We start from the raw sequence: 24,076 nt of genomic DNA, 5'->3' as shown, positions 1-24,076 counted from the left end.
ACAATTAATGAGCGTGTCACTAATTGTCTGCCAAGCCTAGTTCACAGTATTCTTTATAGTAATTTCTTATCTTGGTTTCATTGGTATATACTTGTTCTAGTGCCTTGACTGGTTCTCACACCATCACACCATCACACGATCCTGTCTAGTCTACTCCTTGGAACACGTGTCCCCCTTCCCGGCCTTGACTGGCCCCCATACCATCACACCACTCCACGATCCCGTCTACCACCGTTATCTCTACATGCTTACTTTCACTGTTAGCTACATTCTTAAGGCACTGAGCTTACTTTCACTGTTAACTACATTCTTAAGGCACTGAGCTTACTTTCACTGTTAACTACATTCTTAAGGCACTGAGCTTACTTTCACTGTTAACTACATTCTCAAGGCACTGATGTGTTCAATAGTACAGAGACAATACAGAGATTACATTCTGGATAATAAGCTGGATACACAGTAAATAGCAAACACAAGGCTGGTCACATAGTTCTGGCCACACAGCAAACGTTGCAACTTTATTCTCCAATAATACCACCTCATAACAAATTCAACATACCGGAACTCAATGCTGTGAACTTCGCCATAGTCTGCCTTTTGCAAATACAGGTGTAATCTAATCAAGGCCTGACTATAACTGAAGCAAGACATCTCTAGTCTTGTACACAAATCTTTCTTGCAATAAAGGCCAATAAACTCCCTCCTTAATTGCTGACTGTACCTGAATATTAAGTTTCATTGATACATGTACTGTACACTTTGAACTCTGACATCTTTCAGTCTCACACCTTTGTTCTGCCTGACTATTTTTGCCACCAGGGTGAATGACCTCACAATCTTCCATGTTATTTTCCAACTACTTTTATCCATTCAGTTAATCTGTGTATCCCCCTAAAGCTTCTCACTGCCCACACTGCCATCCAACATTGTATTATTAGGTTTCTCTAATATTGTGTTATTAATAACTTGTATATTATAATTGATCTGTTCATCTAAATCACTAGCATAAACTGTGAACAGCTGTGCCCCATCACCAATTACTATGGTATTCCATTGGTCTTATTTATTAGACTTACCCCTGTAAGTGGAAGAACTGCTACACCTGCTCATTCACCTTCTCCCTCACCATCATTTAGGGCCCCAAACAGTCCTTCCAGGTGAGGCAACATTTCAGTAGATGTATCCGGTGCTCCAGATATGGCCTCTTCTACATTGGTGAGACCTGATGTAGATTGGGGGACCGCTCTGTTGAGCAGCTTTACTCTATCGGCAAAAAGCATGATTTCCCAGTGGCCAACCATTTTAATTCCATTCTCCATTCCCGTTCTCACATGTTGGTCCATTCTACAGACATGATGTATCTAATCTCAGGTTGGAAGAGCAACACCTCGCACTCTGCTTGTGTATTGATTTCTCCAACTTCTGGTAATTTTTCCCCTTCCCTCTTCAATTCTCCACTCTGCCCCCACCCCCTTGCCTCTTTTCTTCACCTCAACTGCCTTTCACTTCTCACCTCCACCTCCTCCCTCCTCCTTCTCTTTTTCACATGGTCTACTCTCCTCTCCAATCAGATTCCTCCTTCTCCATCTGTTTACCTTTTCCACCTATCACCTCCCAGTCTCTTCCTTCATACCCCCTCCCCTACTTACTGGCTTCACCTATCACCTTCCTGCATGTACTCCTCATATTCTACTTCCTCCCCCTTCTATTAGAGTTCTGATGAAGGGTCTCAGCCTGAAACATTGACTGTTTCCTCGTTTCCATAGGTACTGCCTGACCTACTGTGTTCCTCCAACATTTTTGTTTGTGAGTATTCCATTAGTCAAGGCTTGAAAATGACCATTTATTCCTCCTACTTTTTGTCAATTAAACAATCTTCAATCTTTGCCAGTGCATTACATTCTAAAGGACACACCTATGAATGAGGTGCCACCCAAGAGACACTGAAGCACAAGACTTTGCTTCAGAAAATAAGTTTGTCACAGTTCAAAGTACATTTATTATCAAATTGTGCCTACATTTTACAACCCTGAGACTCATCTCCCTACAGACACTTTCTACAAATGTTTTTTTTCATTTAGAGTATCAAATTTCTTCTTCCTTCCAAAAATGATGAATTTTTCCTACACTATACTCAATTTTCCCATATTTAGTTCATTCATTGAACAGTTCAATATCTCTCTAGGCAGCTTATATCCTCGCAAATTGCCTTCCCGCTTATGTTGTGAGCAAATTTGGCTACTGTACGCTTGTTTCTTCCAAGTCACATCTGGTTGTGAATGTGGTGAATGTTTAAAACAGTGAACAGTACTAATGAAATGTAGGAAACCTGCAACAGTGGGGTTAGAATGAGAGTGAGATTGAGGATTCATATGATAATAATTGGAAGTACCGTGTCATACTTGCAAATTGAACATCTATCCAAATTAGTCAGCAAATCGGTGTCGTGTAGGGAGGAAACTGTGCAAATTTTTATGCTGTATATGCTGCCAATAATGCAAAGTACTAATGAATGAATGTTTCATCTGTAGAGAATGCTTGGGGTTCTAGACAGCAGAAAGGAAAGTGACAGGGCAGGTACTGCATTTCCTGTAGCTAGCTCAAAGGAGCTACAAAAACAGGAGTGTACCTTGGAGTGAACTGATAAACCCGGATGGAATGGTCCTTCAGAATGGCAAGAGGGAAGGACGGCAAGACAATGGCAGGGCCAGAAATAAAGGGAGATGTGCAGCAGACATTTGTGAAAGGAACAGAAACAGAAATCCCTATCGTGGTTCGAAGGGTGGGGGAAATGCATTCCATTTCCCATGGAAACAATGCATAGGGCGAAGGGCCTGTCAAACATGGAGGATGAACTAATCCCTTCCCTTCACAGTTGTGTAGGCTGTTGTACGTGTTTAAATATATTGAGATAACAGTGGTTATGAGATACATTTGGAAGCAAGACTGCGCTCATATTCTGACATATTGTAAGAGTCAAGAGTACTCGGGTATTCTGTTATTAAAACTAATAATCTGAAAAAATGGATGAAGTTGCTGTCATATTTCTTTGTTTATCTCAGTGAAAACAGGTAATGTAAGTATCATTCATTATGACACGATCCTAGAGGCTTCTGACATTTAGCTTGTTCTGTCTTGCAGGTCCATTTTGGCAGATGGCTGATTGATGGAAGTCCTTACGTTGTGCTGCTAGACATTGCTGCCTCCAGCTGGAGTCTAGATCAGTGGAAGACAGAGTTATGGGATGTGTGCAATATTGGAATTCCCTGGTTTGACAAGGAAGCTAATGATGCAGTGCTGTTTGGTTTTATCACTGCATGGTTCTTGGGCGAAGTAAGTATACTGGTACCTTCTCCGTTCAGGATTAGGGCATGGCCTGGACTTGCAGGATGAGATTTCTAGAACGGTGCTCGTTACATGGGCGCGGGTGGGTTTGTGCTCCTTAGAGTTGTTCAAAATCAGAGTGGATGAACAAATAACAAATTTTAGTGGTAGAAATGCCACTGCCAGATTAAAGACTGTTTTGGATAACATAAATGTTTTAAAATACCATCTTAAGATTTGAACTTTCAAAATATGGTATTTGATATTTTAAAAGAGCCAGTGAGATATTTGCGAAATGTCAAGGTCAGAGCCTCCCGCACTGCAGAATGAATGAAGGAGGTGACCTGTTATTTCTCCGCCATTAACGCTGTTCAAAGGACAGCATAGATTCACCATCAGCCCCAAACTGGTGGCCCAGTGCCTGGATCAGGTTTTGCCCCAGTGCCTGGATCAAGTTTTGCCCCAGTGCTGAAAGGAAGAGGCCCTGTAACAGGCACAGTTCCATGCACAGGGCCTCAGCACCAACGATTGCTGAGGTTGTTGGAGGCTAGTCACCTCAGCCACGGGATGTCCTTACGACAGTGCCATTGATCTAACCATCCAGAACTGCCTTATCAATGACTTCCTTCCTTTATAAGGTCAGACGTAGGAATGCTCACTGATGATTCCACCAGGTGCTGTACCACTTGGTACTGCTTGACAAATGAGACCGCTACGGCTTGCATACTGCAAGACTTGGATAACTTTCATGCATGACTCGGCAAGTAACAAGTATTGGCACCGCAAATTGTAGGTTAATGTTTATCTCCGAACAGATGGATTTTAACTTTTAAAACGTGACCTTAAGCAGTATTACCATTGCCAAGTTCCCTCTTGCCAACTTTCCAGGCGGTCGACTTTGACCAGAAACGCACCTTGACCAGCCATATACATACGATGGCTACAAGAGCATTAATGGGTTGTTCTGTAGCAAGTGCCTCACCAAAGTAGTTACCTGCTTTCATCTGATGTGAAAATGAGGCATCCTGCACTACAACACCACCCACATTGCCAATTGAAATTCCAGGGATTCCTCAACAGCTCAAAAGTTCATTTAGTAACTGCCAGGTGGCCTGGCCCCTTCCCCTTCTTCAGCGCTCCCAATCTCACAAAGGAGATCTGTAACTGAGCGTCAACTGACCGTTCATCCTCCAATGGTCTTTGTTACTGTAAGGATTCATAAACCAAAAAACAATCAAAAGGTTTCCCCTGTACCGTCTCACTGAAACGGTTAATGATGGACAGTGATATAAACTAATACACTCTCTGTATTGTGATTCATAAAAGTCACCAGCTTTATATTAGCCCACGTACAGTACTCACCCTGAGTGTGCTACGGAGATTCCCTTTTCCCATTATACCTACAGTTCCTGGCCCAATCTTAGCACCACACCCAGAGTCAGAACGTGATCCTCAAAATCAGCAGACTCGGGTCGCAAGTGTTGTTCCCCTTTAAGAATAAAGAGCTTGGTAATAAGCTGGTCTGCAAGTACAATTGAAGCGAAGAGAACTTGCACCGCCACCCCTGACTATCCTGCTGGCAAATGTACAATCTCTGGAAAATAAAACTGAAGACCTCAGAGCAAGATTGCGGTGCCCGAGAAACATTTTTGTTGTACTTTGTTTTATGGAAACATGGCTCACACCCACCATTTTGGATGTAGCAATTGCAGCCCAAAGGCTTCACCGTCCGCCAGAAAGGCCAATGTTTTTAAAGGTAGGAGGAGATGGAGTTTGCTTTATGATTAACTCATAGTTGTGCACGGACATGGCGGTTCTGTCTTAATCCTGCTCGCCTGAGCTGGAACATCTAGCAGTGTCTGTGTCATCTAGTTTATCCACCAAGGGAGTTTTCTGCCGTCATTCATCTCAGACCAGCGTCAGACAGGTACTGGAGGAGCTGATCACCATGACCAGCAGTCACGAAACAGCACACCCTGATGCCTTCCCTATCAACCAGGCCAGCTTGAGAAGTCTCTGCACAATCACCACCAACCTGTGGAGTCAGAGGAGCCAACACACTTTGAGCCAAACTAGAAGCCACGGATGAACCAGGAGATTTGTTGTCTGCTGAGAGTTAGATCTGTGGCACTCAAGACTGGTGATACAGAACTAGGCAAGATGTCCAGGTGCGACTTACAGGGGGCTATTTTAAAAGTGGAAAAGCAATTATAATTGAAGTTGGAAACTGAATTGGATACACAACTGCTCTGGCAGGGTTTGCAGGCCACTACTTCCTACAAGGCAAAACTTAACAACGTGAATGGCTGTGATGCTTCACTCCCAGATGAGCTGGGAGAGTAAAAGTACACCTGCGTGAATCCCTGCGGCATTTTGTGACCCTGTGATCTCTGACTCAGTCTTCCAAGCAAATATTTTTGTCAGGTACAGGTTTTATAAATTTTGCAATGTGATTACCCATCAAAAGGTTGCGCAATTAATTTCTGAGAGATGAAAATAAATTAATTTAAGTAGTCATATCTTTTACATTAGGTTTTAGTGGAGCTAGACCAATTTGTCCTAAACATAATCAGTATATTGTGATTTTTTTGAAAACGATATTGTCTTTATATGTTGTGCCATAGTCTATGTATTTGTTCATTTTTCCCATTTCCTCTGCCATCAATAGAGTACTTTGCAAAGAGGGGTGCTTTTGGCCCTCATATTGCTTCTGCCTCCAATGAAGACCAGATTTTTGACTATTATTGTTGTTTTGTGGTTTATGCTTTTGTGGAAACACCTTTCACAGTTCTGAAATAGAATACAATTTTGGTTGGTAAAAATTACAGTACACCTCAGAATCGGAATCAGGTCTATTATCTCCAGCATGTGACGTGAAATTTCTTAACTTAGCAGCAGCAGTTCAATGCAATACATAATCTAGTAGAGAGGGAGAAAATAAGAATAATAATAAATAAAGAAGTAAATCAATTACATATATTGAATAGTTTATTTTAAAATGTGCAAATAAACAGAAGTACTGTATATTAAAAGAAGTGAGGTGGTGTCCAAAACTTCAAAGTCCATTCAGGAATCAGAGGGGAAGAAGCTGTTCCTGAATCACTGAGTATGTGCCTTCAGGCTTCTGTACCTCCTGCCTGATGGTAACAGTAAGAAAAGGGCATGCCCTGGGTGCTGGAAGTCTTTAATAATGCAGGCTGCCTGCAGAATAACTATTCTGGCTTTGCAACTGTGTATATGTGCTTTCCTTAATGCATCTTCTTTGGCCTAGCATCTCTCCCTTCATGAACAGTCCAAAATGAAGGGGACAAGATGGCACAAAGGGCACAACCTTCTTGTGGTTTTTAACTATTCAGAAACCTTAAGAGTTTCCTATGATAACACTTGTGAACAAGAAAGTTTGATATAATATTTTGCTTGCAGTTGAACAAGCTAAAAATTGTTTGCTTGACTGTTATCCTTGTGGCGAAAAGTACTGGCTATGTGCCAGGTAAAAGTTCCTTGGGATTTCTCTTTTGGGTCTTTGGTTTGGTAAGCAGGCAAGATCACAGAAGTGTATTACAAGCTCCTGTCACTGGGGAGTTAATTTCCTGTTAGAGTAACCACTCTGAGATGCTGCACGTAGTCATTGCTTATATATTTAGGTCCAGATATGGTAGAAGTTAGAGGAGAGGAGAAGTTGGATTGTTCGTAACTGGAATGCCAGAGAGCTTATCACCACAACAACCCTGGCTTCATCTTATGAGAAATATTTCCCAGGGAATAAGTTGAAGCCAGGATTGTTGTGATGATCCAGTCCTTCCCATTCTCTCAGCAACTTAAAATTAACTCTGTTTTGTCTCTTTCCTATTTCTAGTTGTGTCTTTGACCTGTTGTTACCAAATCTGTTGAGTGTTTTTAGCATTTTCTGCTTCGTTTTTGTTTTCTTTTGTTGATTTGTAACATTGCCTGGGCTGTTTATTTAACTTGGGCCCTCTTCTGTGATGGTCCCTGGGCCATTTCTTTTATACTGTCTTTTCCATCTTGTGAATTGCATAATTATGTTTCATTTCTCTTTGCTTATTTCCCTTTGCCAGTTTTCTCTCTGCTCTGGCCAATGGCAGCTGTGCTTCCCTGTTCTGGAGTTTAGTTTGGTTCTAAACACCAGCTGTTTGCCTATGTCAAAATCAAAATCCTTACAACACTTTCCATCTTTATAAGATCTTATTGATCTATAAATGTCTTTAATCGGAAAAATGAGTTGCCCCAATCATGAAGTTCAAAACTTACCGATCATAAATGAAATAAAAGTAACATTTCTAAATATTTTTGCATGTGATCTTATTTTTAGGATGCACTTCTTTTTAGAAAATCAGAGTTCAGGAATTGTTTGTTGTAATGGACCTATCTGTGCAATCAGTCTGGAGATTTATAATGTTGACAATATGTCTTATTGCAATATGTGTGTTTAAGTTTAACCTTACTTTATTTTGTAGTTTGTGGCCCAGTGTGAGAAAGGGACCTTTCTCCTTGCTCATTTCCATGAATGGCTGTCAGGTATTGGCCTTGTTTTGAGCCGCATTAGAAAAATCCCCGTGGCAACGATCTTCACAACACATGCAACTCTGTTGGGACGCTACCTCTGTGCTGGGAACGTGGACTTTTACAATAGTCTGAAAAAAGTAAGTCTGCATTTGGAGTCTGTTTCTGGCTTCCATGTTGTTTAGACTAATACCATCATCAAATGGTATAGATAAAGCATATTGATGCAAGAACCCAGCTTGGAAATTAATGCCCTAAATGAGGAACAATATGTTTTCATTTCTGGAACATGACTGGACAAATTATTGCTATATACAAAAAGTTAATGAGGAAATGTCATTTGATCTAGCAGGTGGATTTAAAAATGGAAAAAAAGCAATTGAATATAGTTTAAACCTGGCACAAAGACATAAAATGCCTAAACTATCGAATGGAAATATTGTTTTGAAATACGGTGTTTGATATGGAAATATGGTGCGCAGTATTATTTATATGGCTGCCCCACTTTTAACAAAGTTTTTCTTCCTGCATCTTGAAACTCTTTGAAGCATCGTGGAGAGTCACGATAGCTGCCCATTTCAGACTGATCAAGGGGTTTACAATCTTGCAGAGGAGTCAAAGGTTCATCGGTGAGACAGAGAACACAAAGTCACCAGTTCTGAAGTGCAGAAAAAATGGTTCATTTTCAATGCCTCCCTCTCCCCTCACCCCACTTCACCCCACTCAATGTTCCATCTAAGGTGTGTGTGTGTGTGACGCACACATCTTTTGCTACGTGCACAAAGGCATTTAAACCACACAAAAAAGATTGTCGCCCTCTGCCTCATTGGCATGTTAAATATATTTCACAATCGTACACAATTACAGTTCTTTTTCTGGTTTCTGATGCGGACAGTGTTGACAACGTGGAGTTTGCAATGATTTGTCTGTAGAGTTTAGAATTGGCTTATTTATGCTGTTTTTACAGAAGAAGTTACTCATTCGCTATGTTCAATTCCAATGAAACAAAGGTTGTGAAATGCAAAAGAACTGCTAGTTCATTTAAAGCAGAATAGCTTAATGAAACAGTAGAAACAGCTGCACTGAAAGCTCTTGAGGTCAGGAATGTGCCGCTATGAGAAATATTTATGCGCAATACAGAAACTAGAGTACCTGCGTGTGTTGTTGCAATGGAGAATTTGCAAGTGGGAAGAAGTGGAGTGATATTTGGAAACCTGACTTTTTAAAGCTTCCTTTAGTAAGCAGATCACATATGGACAGTGTGCAAAAGCTCCTTCATTACCCACTACAAGCCTGCTACTTACGTTTTGTGAGTGTGCAAATGAACGAGACTGAAAACGATCAAACCCACAGAGGTCAGAGTTCTTATTGAGAGTATTTGGTAGCCGTTAAAACGATTATCTTTATGTATAAAATCCAGTGTGCACATGTTGTCACTGCAAGAATGTTGCACAGTACAATATTTTTGCGCACACTGGTCATTACAAATTAGAAGGAACATTGCCCCCACCCATATTTCAGAGAGTGCATTCAAGACTAGCCAGTATGAAGAAAAACAGTCCCTTGTCCCTTAACCCCATTCTGCTTTTCATACAAAGCGATTAAATTTGCATCCTTTGGTTTCTGATCCTACTGTCATTTCTCCCTATTTACTCAGTCAATTCCATTACTTTCTCTCTCTCCTCCATCTTCCGGCTGCTATCAGCCCCCATTCCCAACTCCATTCTGTGACTTCCCTCTGCACTTGCTGCAAGTTGTTGACAGCTTTCTTTTTACTGTGATGCCCCAAGCTAGAAATTCCAGTGAAAGCCAACTAGCAGTTAATATTTTATTATAACTTCCCTTTTTTGACAATGTATTTCTCAATCTCTAAAGCCTTTTTATTTTAGAAGTTTTAGCTATTTGTCCGACTACTTTCAAAATTAGGCTAAGATGCCTTCCAATACTCTCCAGAAACTAATTGCACTTAAAGCCACGTGTATGTTCAGGGAAAACATTGAAAGTGAAAAAGCATGTGTCATTTGGTTAGAATTTGATTTGTGCTGTTTCCCCTAGACTAACTTAAATTTCCCATTGAGATTTAATGCTTTATTTTCACTTTTCATTTATCATTGGTGAGGCTGCTATTTAGCCAGCATTTATTGACCATCTCTAATTGAAAAGTTCAAAGTGAATTTGATTATCAAGGTACATATCTTCACCATATGTATCCCCGAGATTCATGTTCTCGTGGCATGCTCAACAAATCTGGAGAATAGTATCTATAACAGGATCAATGAAAGACTGCCCAACTAGGCTATTCAACCAGAGTGCAGAAGACAACAAACTGTGCAGATGCAAAGATCAATAAATAACAATAAGTAAAGGTGGCAGTGAGTTGCCACCCTGAACTTCTGCAGTACATCTGATGAAGGTTCTCTCACAGTGCTGTTGCAGAAGGAATTACAGAATTTAGACTCGGTGGAAATGAAGTGATGATGAGATATTTCCAATTCAAGTTGATGTGCGACTAGGTGGGCAACTTGCATGTGAAGATGTCCCTGTTAGTGAAAGTACTCATTTGTTTGGGAGGTGCTGTTGGAGCAGCCTATGTGAGTAAGTTGAGTGGATGTTGTACACCGCGTACGATTAAAGGAATTATATTAATGAATCTTAACTAAAGGGTTAGTAAAGAATAACAAAAAGAAAAGGGCCCATTCTAATTAAGCAGACAGATGTGCACAAGTTGGAGCTCATCTTGAACTTCTCTGTCACTCACTCACGCGCTGGGCCTTTGGTCAGTGTGAAAGCACACATCACCTTCCGAGGGTCGCTTGCAATCCATCTCGAACAAATGGGTCTCCCGCCGGATCGTATGCTACGACCGTCTTTTCTCTAACAAAAGCACCAAGCCCAACCTTAGTGTCCCTCACCAGGGAAACCTCCCATTAATCTGACCATCCTAACTGAATGGCACACGTTTCTCCTCATCTCTTATCTTCAACAATAACCCAAACAAGCAAGAAAACAGAACAGACTGCTCTTACAGAACTGCCAAAACAAAACGCATACAGCCTAACAGTAAAAATATGAACCAGGGCATTGCATTAACTCTAACCACAAGGATTCTACGTCTTCTGATCCTATGTCACTTCTTTCTAAGGATTTGTTTTTGTTTTTGTATCAACGGAGCCACCCCACCTTTTTTATGCCCAGCTGCCTGTCTTTCTGACACTATGCATATCCTTGAATGTTAGCTCCCAGCTGTGATCTTCTTTCAGCCATGATTCTGTGATGCTCACAATGTCATCCTGCCAATTTGTAACCACGCTACAAGATCACTTGCTTTATTTCATACATTGCGTCATTCATTTATACCACATTCATCACCCTCTTCAATTTTTTTTACTCCACTTAAATTTTTAACACTTACTAAACTTGTTCTCTTTTTCTTTATTTTGGAGACTTTAGTAACCTTTCCTCTTCAACACTCTTCCAAGCTGTTGAACCCATTGCCATAGCATCTAGTGAAAAGCCCTATCCACAGCCCTAGTTATGCTTTTCACCAGGACTCTGGTCCCAGGATGATTCAGGTGGAGCCCAACCCGTTGTGATAGCTCCCTTTTTCCCCAATACTGGTGCCAATGTTCCACAAATTCAAACCCACTTCTCCCACACCAATCTTTGAGCCACACATTTAGTTCTCTAAATCGTACAAAAGGTAGCGGATACTGTCCTGTCCATCACTCCTCACCGTTGAGCACATCTACACAGAGCACTGTCACAGGAAAGCAGCACCCCTCAGGAAGAAGGTACAGGAGCCTCAGGACAGACAGGCCGCTCACCACCAAGTTCAGGAACAGTTACTACCCTTCAGCCATCAGACTTTTGAACAAGTGAGGATAACTTCACTCAACAACACACAAAAAATGCTGGAGGAACTCAGCAGGGTCAGGGAGCATCTACGGAAAAAATTACAGTTGACGATTCAGGCCAAAACCCTTCAGCAGGACTGGAGAAACAAAGCTGAGGAGTAGATTTAAAAGGTGGGGGGAAGGGGAGAGAGAGAACCACCAGGTGTTAGGTGAAAGAGACGGAGGTCATGGAAGAAGGAAAATGCGGGGAGGAGCACCAGAGGAAGGAGATGTGTGGGCAAGGAGATGAGGTGAGAGAGGGAAAGGGGGATGGGAAATGGTGAAGGGGTTGTGGAAGGCATTACCAGAAGTTTGAGAAATCAATATTCATGTCATCAGGTTGAAGGCTACCCAAACGGAACATAAGGTATTTTTACTCCTACCTAAGTGTGGCCTTCTCACGACAGTTGAGGAGGCTGTGGGTGGACATATGGGAATGAGAATAGGAAGTGGAATTAAGTCTTAAGGCTAGAACTTGCGGGTGTGAATTGGGATGATGTTTTTGCAGGGAAATGTACTATGGACATGTGGTCGATGTTTAGAGATCTCTTGCAGGATGTTAGGGATAAATTTGTCCCGGTGAGGAAGATAAAGAATGGTAGGGTGAAGGAACCATGGGTGACAAGTGAGGTGGAGAATCTAGTCAGGTGGAAGAAGTCAGCATACATGAGGTTTAGGAAGCAAGGATCAGATAGGTCTATTGAGGAATATAGAGTAGCAAGAAAGGAGCTTAAGAAGGGGCTGAGAAGAGCAAGAAGGGGGCATGAGAAGGCCTTGGTGAGTAAGGTAAGGGAAAACCCCAAGGCATTCTTCAATTATGTGAAGAACAAAAGGATGACAGGAGTGAAGGTAGGACCGATTAGAGATAAAGGTGGGAAGATGTGCCTGGAGGCTGTGGAAGTGAGCGAGGTCCTCAATGAATACTTCTCTTCGGTATTCACCACTGAGAGGGAACTTGATGACGGTGAGGACAATATGAGTGAGGTTGATGTTCTGGAGCATGTTGATATTAAGGGAGAAGAGGTGTTGGAGTTGTTAAAATACATTAGGACGGATAAGTCCCTGGGGCCTGACGGAATATTCCCCAGGCTGCTCCACGAGGCGAGGGAAGAGATTGCTGAGCCTCTGGCTAGGATCTTTTATGTCCTCGTTGTCCACGGGAATGGTACTGGAGGATTGGAGGGAGGTGAATGTTGTCCCCTTGTTCAAAAAAGGTAGTAGGGATAGTCGGGGTAATTATAGACCAGTGAGCCTTACGTCTGTGGTGGGAAAGCTGTTGGAAAAGATTCTTAGGGATAGGATCTATGGGCATTTAGAGAATCATGGTCTGATCAGGGACAGTCAGCATGACTTTGTGAAGGGCAGAACATGTCTAACAAGCCTGATAGAGTTCTTTGAGGAGGTGACCAGGCATATAGATGAGGGTAGTGCAGTGGATGTGATCTACATGGATTTTACTAAGGCATTTGACAAGGTACCATACGGTAGGCTTATTCAGAAAGTCAGAAGGCATGGGATCCAGGGAAGTTTTGCCAGGTGGATTCAGAATTGGCTTGCCTGCAGAAGGCAGAGGGTCGTGGTGGAGGGAGTACATTCAGATTGGAGGATTGTGACTAGTGGTGTCCCACAAGGATCTGTTCTGGGACCTCTATTTCTCGTGAGTTTTATTAACGACCTGGATGTGGGTGTAGAAGGGTGGGTTGGCAAGTTTGCAGACGACACAAAGGTTGGTGGTGTTGTGGATAGTGTAGAGGATTGTCGAAGATTGCAGAGAGACATTGATAGGCATAGAAGTGGGCTGAGAAGTGGCAGATGGAGTTCAATGCAGAGAAGTGTGAGGTAGTACACTTTGGAAGGACAAACTCCAAGGCAGAGTACAAAGTAAATGGCAGGATACTTGGTAGTGTGGAGGAGCAGAAGGATCTGGGGGTACATGTCCACAGATCCCTGAAAGTTGCCTCACAGGTAGATAGGGTAGTTAAGAAAGCTTATGTGCTGTTAGCTTTCATAAGTTGAGGGATAGAGTTTAAGAGTTGTGATGAAATGATGCGGCTCTATAAAACTCTGGTTAGGCCACACTTGGAGTACTGTGTCCAGTTCTGGTCGCCTCACTATAGGAAAGATGTGGAAGCATTGGAAAGGGTACAGAGGAGATTTACCAGGATGCTGCCTGGTTTAGAGAGTATGGATTATGATCAGAGATTAAGGGAGCTAGGGCTTTACTCTTTGGAGAGAAGGAGGATGAGAGGAGACATGATAGAGGTGTACAAGATATTAAGAGGAATAGATAGAGTGGACAGCCAGCGCCTCTTCCCCAGGGCACCACTGCTCAGTACAAGAGGACATGGATTTAAGTTAAGGGGAGGGAAGTTCAAGGGGAATATTAGAGGAAGGTTTTTTACTCAAAGAGTGGTTGGTGCGTGCAATGCACTGCCTGAGTCAGTGGTGGAGGCAGATACACAAGTGAAGTTTAAGAGACTACTAGACAAGTATATGGAGGAATTTAAGGTGGGGGGTTATATGAGAGGCAGGGTTTGAGGGTTGGCACAATGTTGTGGGCCGAAGGGCCTGTAATGTGCTGTACTATACTATGTTCTATGTCTATAAAATGGGTGGACACTGGGAGATCCTGCTTGTTCTGGCGGACATAGTGTTGATGCTCGGCGAAGCGGTCTCCCAATCCACATCGGGTCTCACTGATGTACTGGAGGCCACACTGGGAGCACCGAACGCAGTAAATGACCCCAACAGACTCGCAGGTGAAGTGTCACCTCTCCTGGAAGGACAGCTTAGAGCCCTGATGGTAGTGAGGGGAGAGGTTTTGGACCAAAACATCGACTGTACGTTTTTCCTTAGATGTGTTTGAGGATAACTTCACTCACCTCATCACTGAACTGTTCCAACAACCTGTGGACTCACTTTCAAGGACTCTTCATCTCATGTTCTCAATATTTATTATCTATTTATTATCATTATTATTTCTCTTACTTTTGTATTTGCAAAATTTGTTGTGTTTGCACATTAGTTGTTTGTCCGCCCTGTTGGGTGTGGTCTTTCATCGATTCTGTTATGGTTCTTGGATTTACAGACTATGCCCACAAGCAAAGGAATCTCAGGGTTGTATATGGTGACGTATATGTACTATGTTAATAAGTTTACTTTGAATGTTGAAATTTGAACTTTATTGTTTAGCATGCAAGTTGTCCCACATTGCAGCTTCACACCTTGTAGAAAAAGGTTTGATAGTAATGATAGAGTTAGGACATTGAAGTTACAGGTTGTAGTGTTCTACATTTCTGCTGATAGTCCACAGTTCCTCATGTTTGCCCACTTTTGGTCTGTTCTGAGACCATCCCAGTTAGTACATTTGTACTGCCATACCTTGTGATGGAGGATGTCCTCTCTGTGAAGACTTTATGCTACAGCTGAGGGGCTTGCGATGCCTTTCAGAGCACAGTTAAGTGTGGATCTGGTTTCAAGTACAGGCTGGGTAAGGACTACTGTGTTCCTCTTCCAAAGGAAATCGTCTTTGTGTCAGTGAAGTCAAACTGGAGATTTAACTGCTCTTAACATTTAAGATGCAAGTGTCATCAAAGAGATAACAAAAATAATTAATTTTTGGAGAAGATACTCCCATGTCCAGAAACATCTATTAAACCATTAACTTCTTTCTGGATTTCATCCTCCAATTTATGTTCACCATTATTCACCCACTTTGTCTTCCACATCTTTAGCTACTGCATTTTGTGAGGGAATTCATGGGAATTGGGAAATTGTAAAGTATAGGATATGTTTGCTTCTGTCTGGCAGTAAGGCAGGGTGAATGAGAGTTTGAGGATGTAGATAGCAAGAAGATTTAAATAGGTTCTGGTACAGGGGAAGGTCTATGCCTCACTCACACATGACCTCTGTCTGCGTCACTTTCCCCTGACCCTGATGAATTCCCCTGCCCCCTGACTTTCACACCTGCTCCAAGTCGTGTCCATCACTTCTCTTCCTTCACATCTCCTGCCCCTGTCACACCCATTTCCTGCACCATTGCATCTAGTTTGAATTAGGACTAAGTGCTGAGGAGGTGGAGGGACAGGAGTGGATGCTACAAGTGTCTCAGTGGTTTTGAGGCCCTGTGGGGTGGAATGTGATGGAGAATGGGGATGAGAGCAAATCTGTTCCTATGACAGTTCATGCGCGGCACGGGGCAGGAAGTGCCTATGATGTAATCACGGGAGGATCTGATGGAGACGTTGTGGCAGGGTGTGACAGGATAGGCCAGGCTGACGCATCCACATATAGAGCAGGTAAGGGTCGTTCTAGGATGGGTTGGTGGGATATTCACTGGGGTTCAAGGGCAGGTCTAATGTCAACAAGGGTGTAGCTGATGGGGACTGAACAGTTGTGATGGGGATCTTGGACAGGTGTGATGTGGGGCAGAGGTGGGTATGAAGGATGGTGGCAGATTATGCGCACAGGGTTATTTTGCACCCTGGCCATTGTATTTGTATTTCCATAGAGTCATGCAGCACCACAACACAGAAACAAAGCCTTTCAGCCCATCTAGTCAGCCTGTTATTCTACCTAGTCCCATTGACCCACACCTGGACTACAGCCCTCTATTTCCCTCCTATCCATGGACCTATCCAAACCACTTAACTGTTGCAGTTGAACCTGCATCCACCACTTCTGCTGACAGCTCGTTCCACATTTGCACCATCTTCTGAGTGAGAAAGCTCCCCCTCAAGTGCTTCACCTTTCACCCTTAACCTATGACCTCTAGTTCTGGTCTCACCCAACCCCAGTGGAAAAAGCCTGCTTGAATTTGTTTTTTTTATTACCCCTCATAATTTTTCCGATGTTCCATTTTAATGATCCTTTTATCATCTGAACCAATAGCTGTGCACTTACTTTCTTATTCATCTCCACTCTTGAAACAGTTTGATGTTGACAAGGAAGCAGGTACGAGACAGATTTACCATCGGTACTGTATGGAGCGAGCCGCTGTCCACTGTGCTCACGTCTTTACCACAGTGTCAGAGATAACCGCCATGGAGGCCGAGCATCTGCTCAAGCGCAAGCCTGGTACGTACCATCCCATTCCCCAATGGGGCAGATCCCTGAGTGGTGTGTGGTTGAGCAAATTGGTACGTCCCATCCCATTCCCCAATGGGGCAGATCCCTGAGTGGTGTGTGGTTGAGCAAATTGGTACGTCCCATCCCATTCCCCAATGGGGCAGATCCCTGAGTGGTGTGTGGTTGAGCAAACTGGTACGTCCCATCCCATTCCCCAATGGGGCAGATCCCTGAGTGGTGTGTGGTTGAGCAAATTGGTACGTCCCATCCCATTCCCCAATGGGGCAGATCCCTGAGTGGTGTGTGATTGAGCAAACTGGTACGTCCCATCCCATTCCCCAATGGGGCAGATCCCTGAGTGGTGTGTGGTTGAGCAAACTGGTACGTCCCATCCCATTCCCCAATGGGGCAGATCCCTGAGTGGTGTGTGGTTGAGCAAATTGGTACGTCCCATCCCATTCCCCAATGGGGCAGTTCCCTGAGTGGTGTGTGGTTGAGCAAATTGGTACGTCCCATCCCATTCCCCAATGGGGCAGATCCCTGAGTGGTGTGTGGTTGAGCAAACTGGTACGTCCCATCCCATTCCCCAATGGGGCAGATCCCTGAGTGGTGTGTGGTTGAGACGGTGTACATCCCACCCCATTCCCGAACTCCGTTACTGACAGAGACCTGGAACATCCCATCCCATTCCCCAATTTCGTTACTGACAGAGACGGTGTACGTCCCATCCCATTCCCCAGCTCCGTTACTGACAGATCCTTGTGAGGTTTGTGATCTAGCAAGCCTGGTACATCCCATCCCATTCCCCAACTCCATTACTGACAGAGACCTGGTACATCCCATCCCATTCCCCAATTCCATTACTGACCGAGACCTGTACAGTGTGTGGGGTATTGTGTCTTACTGTACTTGGTCCAGGTATTACCATTTGTCTGCAGTCAGGATCAACAAGAAGTGCAGTTTAGCCGATACCCATCTCTGTTTGTTGTTGTCGCAGTGACATCTTCCAACCAACGAGTAACTGCCATAGATGGCTTTTTCTCAGCACTGTTATTGGGCAGTGAGTCCATTAACATATTCAACCTCTAGTAAAACTGAGATCAGCTGATTCTCCAGAAGTCTGGGGTCGGTATCAGGACCTCCCTGAACCTTCAGATTACTTCAGGACAGAGAAAAATTTCCTTAAAATTGCATAAATTGTTTCATGTATTCAAACCAGAACATGCAGGAGACAAAGTTAGTATATTAATTTGAAATATCATTTCTGGTTCTCTCTCCTCAGTTGTTTATGACCTACTGAGCATTTCTGCCTATTTTCTTTATTACCAAGAACCATTGCACTTTGCTTGAGTGTATTTCAACCTGCTCCAGTTTTCTGAGACAAGAGCTGGAACAGAATTGTGGTGTTACCAGGGAGAATAGTTGTGATCTCCGTGCCTAGTTGAATAGATTTCTGCTATTCCACTCCTGTCAGATTGTTGTGCTTGACGTAAGTGTGCACTCTAGTCTCACTAATGTTTTTGGCCTTCCCAATTCTCTATGTATGTCTTAAGGTATATTTCTGTTACGCAGACGTGGTTACTCCAAATGGACTCAACATAAAGAAGTTTTCTGCGATGCATGAATTCCAGAACTTGCATGCCCGCAGTAAGGCTCACATCCAGGAGTTTGTCAGAGGGCACTTCTATGGGTAAGTTCAAAAGTTTAAAACCATGGGGCAAGTGAGAGTGGAGGTTGCCACCATTTATTCAACTAATGGACTCAGCTAAGAAGAAAGTTAGTCTCTGCTTTGAGTGCAATAAGAAATTGAACACAATGCACTCGGCATTGAAAGAGACTAAGCTACAGTTTAAGGTGCCACTAATTTTTCTCGGCAGCATCAGACATGCTATATGGTAGAGACCTGGAGGCCATGCAGGTGGAATTTAGAAATAAGGAAGGAGTGATCACTTTCTTAGGAACAATGAGAAACTAATGAGGGGAATTAAGGGAGCATATATGTAGGGATATCACAGATAGGTGAAGGAATAATAGGATTTTAATAATTGGTGGTTTTAACTTCACTAGTTTTGACTGAGAGGACCTAACTGGGTGGACGAGCTTCCCTGGGTCCTGCTTGGAATTCGCACAGCGCCCAAAGAGGATCTGCACGCCTCGTCAGCCGAGTTGGTGTACAGCGCGCCCCAGGCAGTCCCGGGAGAGTTCATACCAGCCCCAAAGGGGCAAGTTCGCTGATGACACAGCCATAGTGGGGTGTGTCAGGAATGGACAGGAGGAGGAGTATAGGAAACTGATACAGGACTTTGTGATATGGTGCAACTCAAACTACCTGCGTCTCAATATCACCAAGGTGTGCTTCAGTGCTTAGGGATTAGCTGGGCAGAATGAGTTAAGTGTGTCCAGGAAGTCTTCTGAAGCTGTACGTAGAAGGCCCTCCGAGAGAAGGGACTATACTCAACTTCCTGTTAGGGGAGAAAACCTGAGCAACTGATTGATGTGTCTGTGGGGGGTGGGGCACTCTGGGGTCAGTGATCATAGCTCTCTCAGTTTCAAGGTAGTTTGGATAAGAGTGGGACTGGTCCTCAAGTCCTAACTTGGGGGACAGATAATTTGAACGGCATCAGACATGAACTCTCAAAAATTGCTTGGGAGAGGCTGTTTGTAGGTGAAAGGTCGTCTGGTAAGTAGAAGGCTTATAAAAGTGAGACAGGAAGAATTTGGGGGCCAGCAAGATCCTGTTAGAGTGAAGGGCAAGACTGGCAAGATTAGTGGACCTTAATTAATAAGAGGTATTAAGGGTTTAGTCAGGAAAAAGTCAGTCATGTGTAAGTATATGTAGCTGAGACCAGGCGAATCCCTTGAGGATCTAAGGGATGTAGAAACACACTTAATAAGGAAATTAGGAGGGATACAAGGGGGAATGGGATATCCATTAAATGAATATTCCCATCTGTGCCTACTGTGAAGAAGGACGTGGAAGCTAGTGAGCTCAGTGGGGGGGATGGGGAGACAGCAAATCCTGGAGCAGCTAAGCATGAAAAAGGTTAGAAAGTGTGAAAGGTCTTGAAACACAAATGAGCCTGACATTAGGAGTGGGAAATGTGCAGGAAGTCATTCTGAGGGGCAGGATTTATTTTTATATTTGGAAAGGGAAGGACTAGTGAGGGATAGTCAACATGAGAACTCATGTCTCACAAACTCGATTGAGTTTTTGACAAGGTGTGTTGTCACTGACTAAAACTGAGCCACACAGAAGCTGTAACTAGGAAATAAAAAGTTTTTATTCACACAACAAACCTCCGGGGGGAGGGGGGAGAATTAGGAGAATCCAAGAGAATCTCACTCTCTGGACACAATGTTTTGTACTTTAGCACAAAGGTAACTGCAGTTTCAATGGCTATAATCACCTACTTAAATACTTCTAATATAGTCAGGTAAATTTACAGACTTGCATATTTACGGTGGTAGCACATCTCAACTAGGAGAACCTCTTTGAATACTCAATGCTAGAGTCTGTTCCAAATATACCTGTTTTGTTACAGTGTTGAAGGATGGCTCCATGAATATAGAACTAAACAGAAGGTTAAGTAACAAAACACATCTGTCCTGAACTGTGCCTCAGGTGGCCGGGATACACCTTTAACAATGTGCTCAAAACAGGAACATTCATCCAAAACCCTTTCCTATGTAGTTGCGCTGGGACAGAGAATATCCTACCCCAACGACTGGTTTCACTTGCCACAAGTATCAGTTGGAAGTAAAATTGTATGCATGTTTTATTTCCTGAAGACTGGTTCTCATTTTAATTAATCCATAATTATGCTATCCTTAATTTCATAACCCTGGAGTGATCCCTAACAAGGTGACCAAGATGGATGATGAGGGCGTGTTGGTAGATGTTGTCTACGTGCACTTTATCGAAGCCTTTAACAAGGTCCCATGTGTAGGTTTCTTCAGAACATTAAGACATCCAGGGTTAGCTAGGAAACTGGTTACAGTATTTTGAGTACCGCCATTCCCTGAGGAAACATCAGATTGTGTAGAGGGAGACAGAGTTTAAAAGAAGTGTGCAAGAGCATTCAGCACTTTTTGCACGCCACAGCTCCTGAGGAAATATTGGATTATGCATAATTAGGCAATTAGCAAGGGCCAATAAAAAGAAGTTAGGTTTAAGTGGAGTGGCCATTGAGTGAGTGGGCCACTACCAGAGTGGGGAGTTGAGGTTTTGGCTGGTCAAGGATTCAGCAAGGAGAGGTGCAGGCTGGAGGTAGCTTTTTTCATTATTTATTCTTTCTTGCACTTTTAGAGCAATGGGGATGACAGGCAAGGTAAAGGAATTAGCACGTGGAATTACGACATAATAGCCAATAGTGAGACGTGTTTGTAGGAGAGGCAGGACTGGTAGTTCACTTTTCCAGTATTCAGTAACTTTAGACATGATAGAGAGGAAGGGGTGGTATTACTAGTCAGAGAAAAAGTCACAGCATTACTTAGTCAGGCCACACTCGAAAGCTCATTTTCCGAGGCTGTGTGGTGGAACTGAGGAATAAGAAAGGGATGGCCACATTAATGGGATTATATTATAGAACATCTAACAGTCTGTGGGATTTAGGGGAGCAAATTTGTAGACAGGTTACAGACTGTTGCAAGGAAGATGAGGTTGTGATAGAAGGTGATTTTAACTCACCACATATTGACTGGGACTCCCATTCTGTAAAAGGGCTGGGTGGTCAGTTTCTCAATGTGCTTAGGAAAGTTTCTTTAATCAGTACGTGGAGATCCAACTAGAGAGAGTGCAATTTCTATTAGGGAATAGATCAGGCAAGTGACGGAAGTTTATGTAGGGGAACACTTTGCATTTAGTGATCATAACTGCCATTAGTTTCAAAATAATTATGGAAAACAATAGGGCTGGTCCTCGGGTTAAAATTCTAAATTGGAGAATGGCCAATTTTGATGGTATAAGGAAGGATCTAGCAAATGTGGATTGAGACAAGTTGTTTTCTGGCAAAGATGTAGTTGGTAAATGGGTGGCCTTCAAAAGTGAAATTTTAAGAGTACAGAGTTTGTATGTTCTTGTCAGAATAAAAGGCAAGGATAACAGGTTTATGAAAGCTTAATTTTTGAGAGATAATGAGGTCCTGGTTAAGAAAAAGAAGGAGGTGCATAGCAAGTATAGGCAGGAAGGAAGGTGGGTGCAAATGAGGTAGTTGAGGCTGAGAAGTGACACAGTAAAACAGTGGTTCCTGACCTGTGTCCCACAGACCCCTTGGTTAATGGTAGGTTCCTTGGCATAAAAGGTTGAGAACCCTTGTGATAGAGGTTTATAAACTGTGAAAGGGGTAGGGAGTCAATTCGTGTAAGGGTGTCTCAAACTACAGGGCATAGGTTTAAGATGAGAGAGAAAAATTACAGAGGATTTGAAGGGTATTTTTTTAAACAAACGGTATCTAGAATGAGCTGCCAAGCGAGGTGATGGTGGCAGGAACACTAACAGCATTTAAGAGACATCTGGACAGGTGCTTGAATGTGAAAGGCATTGTGGGATATCGATTTCCAGCTTCTGCAGAATCTTGTTTTAGTGCTGATCAGCACGATGGTAAGAATGTGGGCTGAAAGGCCTGTTTCTATGCTGTAAATATCTTATTCTAAGTCTGTGATGATTTTTGTGATCAGGAAGTGTATTAGAAATGTAAGCAATTCTTCATTTCTGTCACTAAACTGCGCTCTTTGTTTTAGTGAAGAGTAATAACCAGATGCTGAATCATCACCAGAAATTAGGGCCCAGAACTTACACAGAGCAGTTCACTGTTTGCACATCAAGAATGACCCAGAAAGGCAACTCTGACCTGATTGGAGAGGCCCTACATAACACATGGCCTTTCGATCATTAATGCCACAGAACTGCTTTGACAGCTGGTTAAACAAAGCCCCTAGGCTCAATTAGGTATTATGGAGCTTGAATGTGTGCAAATATCTCTGGTGTTCATAAACAGTCAAAAACAATTTTTTTACAAAGCCAAGCCATTAAAAATTACAATATTGAAGTTGTTTAAAAATTATGGATTTGAAGTACTAATGGGAAAGTAACAAAGATAATTAAATATATTCTAATACGAAATTAAATAAATCAATCCCCTGAACTTAAGCTGCCCCCCCCCCCCCATTCAACAGTTTCTCTCCACCGGGTACTGTGGGCAGATAGCTCAGTGTAGCTGCTGGGAAACTGATGTTAACATGCAGAACTGGATTCCACGATGTCTAAAATGGGGCACAGACTGGCTGACTGCATCGATCAGCTGTCTGAAAGTTTAGCATTTTCTATTTCAAGTCAAGTCAAGTCACTTTTATTGTCATTTCGACCATAACTGCTGGTACAGTACATAGTAAAAATGAGACAACATAAAAATGGTGTTACATGTGTTATGAACCCCATAACTGGGTCACTTACCAGCAAAGATAGAGAGGTCCGCTGAAGTCTGATGGTACTATTTTTAAACGTTTTTATTTATAAAGGGGCACAAAAGTAAGGTTAATACAAACATTCAGATAACATACGTCGTCACTACTCAATCTAAAGCGCGGGTATAGTAATAATCAACAATAAGAAGTAGCTCTATCGTTTGTCTAGGGGTAAAAATATTGTCCGATGGAAATATCAAAGTCTCTGGAGTTCATGCAGGCTTTTAGCCTTTTGGGGACCGCTGGGTTTCACGTGTTGGAGAGAGAGAGAATTTTTGGTGAGAAAATAAACTTGCCAGCCTTTTGGACTCAAATCGTTGAATCGGGAACGTGGGTTCCCCGTTGTCAGTTCGAAGTCCTTTTCGGTGTTATCAGCCACTCGCTCCCCAGGCTAGGGGAAATGAACTACACTTGGCTTCCGAATAGCTTCCCGTCATCACAGGAGCGATGAGCGATGGTGTCTCCTTCTGGTGCATCGCTAGGGGACTGCCTCCTGCAGTCCCTTTTTATCTTGACTTGCAGAGTTGTAGATGTCAATCAAGGTGGGGTGATACAATCCCCACCCCACATTGCCCGAGGGTGTGTACGTAACCCTGATCGCTGGCACGTAGCATAGAGTCGCAATCCACACAGGCGTCTCCAAGAAACAATGGTCAAAATCTGTTGCGTTGTCTCTCTCTCATTTCCTGGGTCCAAGACCCGAATTAATAGCGATCTTGCGATTCTCAGGAAGGAGGGGGCTGGGATCATAACACATGACACAGTACAAAAACTAGACTGACCTACATAAAAAAACACAGAGAAAGCTA

At 43.0% G+C, this 24,076-nt stretch overlaps 1 protein-coding gene across 1 annotated transcript in view; it reads left to right on the top strand.

Annotated features, from left to right (window-relative positions):
• gys1 (glycogen synthase 1 (muscle)) overlaps window positions 1-24,076 on the top strand; it is a 123,425-nt gene that overhangs the window by 26,721 nt on the left and 72,628 nt on the right. The window contains exons 3-6 of the mRNA XM_073049355.1: window positions 3,142-3,333; window positions 7,800-7,985; window positions 16,670-16,814; window positions 18,378-18,495. Of these exons, the coding sequence (XP_072905456.1) occupies window positions 3,142-3,333; window positions 7,800-7,985; window positions 16,670-16,814; window positions 18,378-18,495 (641 nt within the window). The remainder of the gene's footprint in view (window positions 1-3,141; window positions 3,334-7,799; window positions 7,986-16,669; window positions 16,815-18,377; window positions 18,496-24,076) is intronic.

Source organism: Hemitrygon akajei, chromosome 6 (genome assembly GCF_048418815.1).
Source record: "Hemitrygon akajei chromosome 6, sHemAka1.3, whole genome shotgun sequence".
Lineage (NCBI taxonomy): Eukaryota > Metazoa > Chordata > Chondrichthyes > Myliobatiformes > Dasyatidae > Hemitrygon > Hemitrygon akajei.
Note: the sequence above shows the minus strand (reverse complement) of the source record. Positions and strands in the feature narration are given on the sequence as shown.